This window comes from Oratosquilla oratoria, chromosome 27 (genome assembly GCF_046742065.1).
Source record: "Oratosquilla oratoria isolate Oo_2021 chromosome 27, ASM4674206v1, whole genome shotgun sequence".
In the NCBI taxonomy this organism is placed as follows: Eukaryota; Metazoa; Arthropoda; class Malacostraca; order Stomatopoda; family Squillidae; genus Oratosquilla; species Oratosquilla oratoria.
The window spans coordinates 2189978-2199417 of NC_134803.1; the positions used below are offsets into that span (position 1 = coordinate 2189978).

Genomic DNA, 9440 nt, shown 5'->3' on the forward strand with positions numbered 1-9440 from the left:
TCTTCTTCTTCGCGTTCTTCTTCCTCGCGTTCTTCTTCGCGTTCTTCTTCGTGTTCTTCTTCGCATTCTACTTCGTGTTCTTCTTCGCGTTCTTCTTCCACGCGTTCTTCTTCGCGTTCTTCTTCTTCTTCTTCTTCTTCTTCTTCTTCCTCGCGTTTTTCTTCGCGTTCTTCTTCGCGTTCTTCTTCGCGTTCTTCGCATTCTTCTTCGCGTCCTTCTTCGCGTTCTTCTTCCTCGCGTTCTTCTTCCTCGCGTTCTTCTTCACGTTCTTCTTCGTGTTCTTCTTCGCATTCTACTTCGTGTTCTTCTTCGCGTTCTTCTTCCTCGCGTTCTTCTTCCTCGCGTTCTTCTTCGCGTTTTTCTTCGCGTTCTTCTTCGTGCTGGGGATCCCGTGTTGGGGTTCCGCCCCGAGGCCGAGGCCGAAAGGGAAAACGAGGGATTAGAGCGCGGAAAGCTGCGGCCGTAGGCCGCTGTTTGCGCAGCCAAGCCCCCGGCAAAGCCGGGAAGGGCGAAGCCCACGGCTTGTTATTTTTATAATTGCTAATACTATTATTATTATTATTATTATTGTTATTATTATTATTATTATTATCATTATTATTATTATTATTATTATTATTATTATTATTATTATTATTATTATTATTATTATTGTTATTATTATTATTATTACTAGTATTATTATTATCATTATTATTATTATTATTATTATTATTATTATTATTATTATTATTATTATTATTATTATTATTATTATTATTATTATTATTATTATTATTATTATTATCATTATTGTTATTATTATTATTATTATTATTATTATTATTATTATTATTATTATTATTATTATTATTATGACGTATATGAAACTGTACGTTCCTTTTTGACCAAATTTTATGAAACAATAGAAAATATATTTGTGGCTGAATCTTGGCCGAAAATATTCAAGACTGAAAAAATTCAAGACAGTGTGAAGAGGCGAAGCAGGTAGAGAGAGAGCAAAAGGAGTAAACAAACACTTACCAATGGGAAATGGGGGGATGTGGGAGAGAGATGGGCATAATATTTTGATATGCTGAACGCAGAGGAGGACAGTGGAGGGGGGATTTGAGTGTGGCGGTGGAAGATGATGGGAGAATGCCGTGGCAGGGGAGAGCCATTGCAAATCAATAAGCCTGTTGCAAAATAAGGCTATAGTAATGTTGTAAAATAAGGCTATTGCAAAATATTGCAAAAGATGGCTATTGCAATAAGTGAGGTTCAACTGGCGTTGCAAGAAAAAGTTGGAAAAAAAAACACCTAGATTATGTGGATTCCAACTGGATCGTCTTACAAAGGATGGATTGGTGGTAGAAGACTGTTCAGTATATGTCTAAGGAAAGGATGGGTCCCACTGGGCTTGAGAAGTGCATTGCATATCTCCACTGTACAAGGGGAAGGGGACAAGTATTGCTGTTAGTAGTTTTACGGAGATCAGTCTATTGGGGAAGGTGGATGGGTTTGTATTAAGCGAATGGATGAGAAGGAGAGGAACAGGAGTGGCTGAGGAAAAGCAGTTTGGTTTTAGGAGAGGAAATGAATGTGTAGATCAAGTGTTTGTGGAAAGGCAGGAATCTGGGAAGTGTTTAGCAAAAGGCGCGGATTGTTTTTGGTCTTTCGTCGACTTGGGGGAGTGTGATAGGGTGGATATTTTCTTTTTTTCTTCTGCATAAGTGGTATGTGGAGTCGCGGGAAGTCTGTTAAAGAAATTCAAACGGTTTTACGTGAGTAGTAAGGCCCCTTTCACACTAGGCAACCAGTGACCGTCATTAGTGGCGGTCACTAGTCGCCTAACATGCGAAACCCGCACGGTTCCGAGGGCGCCACCAGCGATCCGATCGACAAACAAGTGCGGGATCCATTCCTGGAGACGAGTGAATAATTAATTAATAGGCTGCCTGTCATCGGTCGAAACAAGAGCTCAAAAACATGTCTCTTTGTTCAAGATGGTCAGATATGAGTACGAGTGATTTTCTTTTCTTTTTAATGTTTGCAGCTGATTTGGAGTGCGGAGGAAATGTAACCGAACCGACAGTCATTACAACACCCAACTACCCGAACACATTCCTGCCTGAAAGTGAGTATCAAAATTCGTTCTTAAATCCTTGCGTATAACGACCGACCTCAACAAATGAATTACCTTCCGTGGTCACGTGTGCACCCCAATGGTGTCCCCGTTGCCACAAGTCTTGTCTCCCACTCACGCAGCCAGTCGTTACGGTCAATTGCACATCTACTGGCAACACAGAAGACCTGCCAGACTTACCTTTGTGATGCATTGAAACACCTAATGTCTGTTGCAGGACAGAATAAATTCTATATATACTATTAGCCATCGGATACTATAAAAGCTCTCATATTTCTAAATCTATTGAAAAAAATTCTTATGAGAGCTTTACTGATTCATTACTGTTCTTATCATCTATCTAACAGATATTAGCAATCGTCGGCTACTGTAAACGTTTTCATATTTCTAACTTTATTGAAAAAAGTCACTTCATGAGAGCCTTATTCATTCATTCAATTATTTATTTATCCATTTGGAAATTTGAAAAATAGATTGATTAATCTGATTATTTATTACTTATTCATTTGGCCATTTCTTTAGTCAGCTGCCATTTCCTCCACTTATCCATTTATCTACATACACATGTATGTTATCTATTTTATCATTCATTAATCTATTTACATACATGTTCACTTGTTTGTTTGTTCATCATATTGATTATTCTACTTGTGTATTTATCTACTTATTCATATACCTATCAACCTGTTATTTTTTCTCCTGTCCATAGCTCAATGCATGTGGTGGATCCAGGCGCCATTTTGCATGAAAGTGAAACTGACTTTCAGCAGCTTCAAACTGATCAAACGCATGAGCTCTTCTTGCCGCTTCGACAAACTCGAGATTCGGGAAGGTGGCCCCTTCGTTTCAGGACATACGTAAGTATTTTAATCTTATGCAATTTATACCTTTATTTCTCTACCTATATATCTATCTACTCTTTAGTAAAGCTAAATTGGCTTAATCGAAAATAAGCATGTATTCTTTAGATAAAGGGCATGCCTACTTTTCAAAATAATTACATTACTGTTATTATTATTATCATTATTATTATCATTATTATTATCATTATTGTTGTTATTATTATTATTATTATTATTATTATTATTATTATTATTATTATTATTATCTTTTCGTGACTACAGATACTGTGGGTCTGAAATCGAAAGTGGGCAAGCCTTTGAGTCGATCCAGAGTGAGATGTTCCTTTGGTTCAATGGAGCCGTGGAAATGGAGCCAGGGTTCAGCGCCCACGTCAGTTTCATAAACGACCCGGACTGCTAAAGCCAGGTGGCTCTTGATCAACTGCTCCAAAAAGTATATTTTCGTAGGGAAGGTGGGCGTTCGACAGGTTCCGATACGGACATTCCAATTCCTTTTTGTTTACTGTAGTTAATACGAGTATACATGTGTGAAATATGTAGATGTTGGTAACTAAATAAAAACCTGAGACTGAAGCTGTGACATGTTGACTTTTGGTACCTCGATCACTTTTGTAATTATGATCAGAACTGTCAAGATTCCTCTTATTTGGCGGTAGGACGAAATGCATGTCTGATGAGATACACGAATCAATCTCTAATATAATCGTCTATCGTGTTACATAGTTCGATGGGAATCTGTAAATCTACTTTTCTGAAGTTCATTATATCACCTTTAAATGATGTATATAAGAAATATATATACATACACACATACATAAACACATGCATAGATATACGTATATCATCTATCTATATATGTATGTATATATATATATATATATTTATATATATAATATATATATATATATATATATACACACACACACACACTATATATATATATATATATATATATATACATATCCCAAAGGCTTTTTTCCCCTACACCTGGGGTAGCCAAAAAAAGGCATATATGTATATATATATATATATATATATATATATATATATATATATATATATATATATATATATATATTTAGAAGCTCCGCCATGGGATACGAACCCTGACCCGTGCGTCGAAAATCACGAGGGCAGGACGTTAGCAACCATGCCACGGTGATGGTTCGACCACGCTTCACGTAACATTGGAAGATCTAATCTCAATTTCATCTAATCCCGTATTAGGCGAGCCATCCGACAAGTTGTGTATGTTTCTTAAGACAGATTGAACATTTTTAGAAGCTCCGCCATGGGATACGAACCCTGACCCGTGCGTCGAAAATCACGAGGGCAGGACGTTAGCAACCATGCTACGGTGATGGTTCGACCACGCTTCACGTAACATTGGAAGATCTAATCTCAATTTCATCTAATCCCGTATTAGGCGAGCCATCCGACAAGTTGTGTATGTTTCTTAAGACAGATTGAACATTTTTAGAAGCTCCGCCATGGGATACGAACCCTGACCCGTGCGTCGAAAATCACGAGGGCAAGACGTTAGCAACCATGCTACGGTGATGGTTCGACCACGCTTCACGTAACATTGGAAGATCTAATCTCAATTTCATCTAATCCCGTATTAGGCGAGCCCTCCGACAAGTTGTGTATGTTTCTTAAGACAGATTGAACATCTTTAGAAGCTCCGCCATGGGATACGAACCCTGACCCGTGCGTCGATAATCACGAGGGCAGGACGTTAGCAACCATGCTACGGTGAGGCTTAACGTAACATTGGAAGATCTAATCTCAATTTCATCTAATCCCGTATTTGGCGAGCCGTGCGACTAGTTGTGTATGTTTCTTAAGACAGATTGAACATTTTTAGAAGCTCCGCCATGGGATACGAACCCTGACCCGTGCGTCGAAAATCACGAGGGCAGGACGTTAGCAACCATGCTACGGTGATGGTTCACGTAACATTGGAAGATCTAATACGGTGGTATGGGGTAAGGATGGATGGCCGAGTACAGCGGGTTCGAATCCTGCATGCAACTGTCACAAAAAAAAATTATCGGTTTGATGTCGCTGCTATTAGCGAATTACTCTCATAGTTACAATGGCGATAAGCGTGAAAGGGGTTCGACCCGGTCCTTACCCCATACCACTGGTGGGCTGGTCCTTGAGTAAAACAGGAATTTCGGATCGCCGTATTAAGTGATCTTCCTTCCCTCGGGAATCAGTTCGGTTCCAGGTTTCAAGGATTTTATAGCCTCTGTGGTCTAGTGGTTAGGGCACTGGGAAGGTAATTTACGGATGGCCGAGTACAGCGGGTTCGAATCCTGCATGCAACTGTCACAAAAAAAATTATCGGTTTGATGTCGCTGCTATTAGCGAATTACTCTCATAGTTACAATGGCGATAAGCGTGAAAGGGGTTCGACCCGGTCCTTACCCCATACCACTGGTGGGCTGGTCCTTGAGTAAAACAGGAATTTCGGATCGCCGTATTAAGTGATCTTCCTTCCCTCGGGAATCAGTTCGGTTCCAGGTTTCAAGGATTTTATAGCCTCTGTGGTCTAGTGGTTAGGGCACTGGGAAGGTAATTTACGGATGGCCGAGTACAGCGGGTTCGAATCCTGCATGCAACTGTCACACAAAAAAATTATCGGTTTGATGTCGCTGCTATTAGCGAATTACTCTCATAGTTACAATGGCGATAAGCGTGAAAGGGGTTCGACCCGGTCCTTACCCCATACCACTGGTGGGCTGGTCCTTGAGTAAAACAGGAATTTCGGATCGCCGTATTAAGTGATCTTCCTTCCCTCGGGAATCAGTTCGGTTCCAGGTTTCAAGGATTTTATAGCCTCTGTGGTCTAGTGGTTAGGGCACTGGGAAGGTAATTTACGGATGGCCGAGTACAGCGGGTTCGAATCCTGCATGCAACTGTCACAAAAAAAAAAAAATTATCGGTTTGATGTCGCTGCTATTAGCGAATTACTCTCATAGTTACAATGGCGATAAGCGTGAAAGGGGTTCGACCCGGTCCTTACCCCATACCACTGGTGGGCTGGTCCTTGAGTAAAACAGGAATTTCGGATCGCCGTATTAAGTGATCTTCCTTCCCTCGGGAATCAGTTCGGTTCCAGGTTTCAAGGATTTTATAGCCTCTGTGGTCTAGTGGTTAGGGCACTGGGAAGGTAATTTACGGATGGCCGAGTACAGCGGGTTCGAATCCTGCATGCAACTGTCACAAAAAAAAAATATCGGTTTGATGTCGCTGCTATTAGCGAATTACTCTCATAGTTACAATGGCGATAAGCGTGAAAGGGGTTCGACCCGGTCCTTACCCCATACCACTGGTGGGCTGGTCCTTGAGTAAAACAGGAATTTCGGATCGCCGTATTAAGTGATCTTCCTTCCCTCGGGAATCAGTTCGGTTCCAGGTTTCAAGGATTTTATAGCCTCTGTGGTCTAGTGGTTAGGGCACTGGGAAGGTAATTTACGGATGGCCGAGTACAGCGGGTTCGAATCCTGCATGCAACTGTCACAAAAAAAATTATCGGTTTGATGTCGCTGCTATTAGCGAATTACTCTCATAGTTACAATGGCGATAAGCGTGAAAGGGGTTCGACCCGGTCCTTACCCCATACCACTGGTGGGCTGGTCCTTGAGTAAAACAGGAATTTCGGATCGCCGTATTAAGTGATCTTCCTTCCCTCGGGAATCAGTTCGGTTCCAGGTTTCAAGGATTTTATAGCCTCTGTGGTCTAGTGGTTAGGGCACTGGGAAGGTAATTTACGGATGGCCGAGTACAGCGGGTTCGAATCCTGCATGCAACTGTCACAAAAAAAAATTATCGGTTTGATGTCGCTGCTATTAGCGAATTACTCTCATATATATATATATATATATATATATATATATATACATATATATATATATACATATATATATATACTAGACAACCCGTGACCCGTTGGGTCAAATATAATTTTAAATGATACGTTGTTAATAAAATGGTCAATAAAATCTTTATTAAGAAAATCCTCTTATATTTACAACATTCTTTGTACAATTTGAATGGTTTAAAACCACTTTAATATTTCCCTTTGCTTAACTCTACTCAGCGCAACATATAATTGTCCATGCTGTACCATAATGTATCTTTCTGTCTACCAAAATATGCATTCATTCTGCTCTGGAAGTGTATCTTCAACCCATTGTTAACATGTCATATCACGATCTTTTTAAAGCAGGTTATTATTAGCTTAAGACTTACCAGTTTTGTGCGGTCCTCGTGCTCTCTCGAAGGAAAGTAAACTGAATACAGGCGTTCTCAAGAAATTAAATAAAGAGAGCCTCCTTAATTATGCTTATGTTATGTCACGTCTCATCATCCCACTCCCACTCCCAATCCCACTCCCACTCATTATCATTATCATTCAGGGAGTCCCATGGGACTTGAGCGAGCAGCAATGTTTATAGATATAAACTTTATGATAGATATACTATGTCACTATCACCGTATAGTATAAATCACAGAAAATAAGTTTCTATATCAAATTGAGTATAATTTAGAGCTCTTACCTCTATTCAGTAGACGAAGGCAGTGACTTGATTAGTTATAAGAAGTGAAATGCAGAAGATTGTGACGTCATGTCGTCGTTGCTTGGAACACTACGCATCATATGATTTATACAGTTCGTAATATTTCAATAAACTCATTATGCCTCATAGATGCTAATTCAGTAGTTGGCTATACTTTTAGATACTGAATATGAAATTTATATATATTTATACATATATATATGTATATGTATATATATATATATACATATATATGTATGAATATATATATATATATAAATATATAAACGATACTCCAAAGTAAACCAGGTAGGTAAGGGATGAGTATTTCTCGGGTGTTAGGAGGCAAGGGGAAGCAATGGCGAAAACATTGGACACTGAGAGAGATTTTAGGATTAACAGAGCAATACGAAATAAAGAAATTAACAACTTAGCAGAAGAAGGGATTGATTTAAAATTAGACTACAAAGCTCTGCAACTGGAGGTATCCAACCTACGCGCAACTAACGAGGTGATACTAAGAGAATTAAACGAACTAAAAAGTCAAGTGAGATCAAAAGAGGAAATGAAAAAGGAAAACGAGGTTATAAATACAAATGATGAGCTGAAGAAAGAGGTAAAAAAAAAAAAAACAATTGAAAGCAGTAACTGAAAAAACGGAAGAATCAATCAGAGACCGATCTGATGAGCTGAAGAAAGAGGTAAAAGAACAATCGAAAGCAGTAACTGAAAAAACGGAAGAATTCATCATAGAGACCGATCTCAACGAAATAAAAAAAAAAATCAGTGGGAAAAGGAACGCGAAATTAAAACAACTTTCATTCAAAAAATAGTGCAGCAGCAGGTTGAAGAGAATGCAAAGGAAACAGTGATGAAGGTGTTCAAAGAAAAGGAAAATTGGGTGAGAGACAGTGGACAAAAATAAATACATTGTGGTTTATGGTATAAATGAAAAACACAATGTACACAAATACCAAAGAGAAAAGGAAGAGAAAGAAATTGCGAAGGAGATTCTAAAAGTGGTTCAAGATGAAGGACAGATTCTAGACACAGGAATCGATGACGTTCACAGGAAACCGGTACCAATCGTCGTTGAGACTACACAAACCGTTGCGGACACTCCCGATTCTCGAACACTACTATACCCTGGAAACACCGGCTCGGTCCCCTCGGACGACGAGCCCCGGTCTTCAGCAATTACCGACAATACAACTATGATCGCAGACACGGCCCTCATCCAACGAGCAGCGCAGAGTACCGTAGCCCTGCCCGTCTTCACTGGACGCCTCACTAAAATCAGCAAGAGTTGCATCTCCCAAGTCTTCATTGATTGCGGGGCACAACGCACGTTTGTTCACACCTCCGTCGTGGGCCAACTTGACCTCAAGCCAAAGGGGACCGTACTCTTTCGTATCGATTCCTTCAACAAAACTGAACTACCTCAGGAGTTCGACATAGTCGAGTTCAATTTGCACTTGGAGAAACATCTCATCGAAGCGGTAGTGCACCTCTCAGTGGGTAAAGTCATCTCTATGCCCGGTTACCAACGTACAGTCCAGATCCTCAATTCTCAAGGCATCCCTATCGCCAATGAAACACAGTCAGACCAAACTACTGACATCCACATCCTATTAGGCAGCGATCACATGCCATTAGTCTTTAAACGCGCCATGCGCTTCCTGGGTGTCGAACTTTTCGCCACCCCAGCTGCAGGCGCGGATCCAGGGGGGGGGGGGGGGGGGGTGTCGGCGGCTGAAGCCCCCCCCCCCAAATTTGTTCTTCCATGAATCATTGTAAGGGTGTCATTTAATCGATTTTAGTACTTTCTCATGTTTTGCCAGGTCCGGGGGTTAAATAAACTGACAGCATGTGTGCGGTATTTGG

General features: G+C 40.2%; 1 protein-coding gene across 1 annotated transcript in view; it reads left to right on the forward strand.

Moving 5' to 3' along the window:
* Positions 1-3543, forward strand: part of LOC143040114 (blastula protease 10-like) — a 39773-nt gene extending 36230 nt beyond the window's left edge. The window contains exons 8-10 of the mRNA XM_076210807.1: positions 2036-2116; positions 2835-2982; positions 3250-3543. Of these exons, the coding sequence (XP_076066922.1) occupies positions 2036-2116; positions 2835-2982; positions 3250-3388 (368 nt within the window). The 3' untranslated portion in view covers positions 3389-3543. The remainder of the gene's footprint in view (positions 1-2035; positions 2117-2834; positions 2983-3249) is intronic.
* Positions 3544-9440: the final 5897 nt, after the last annotated feature.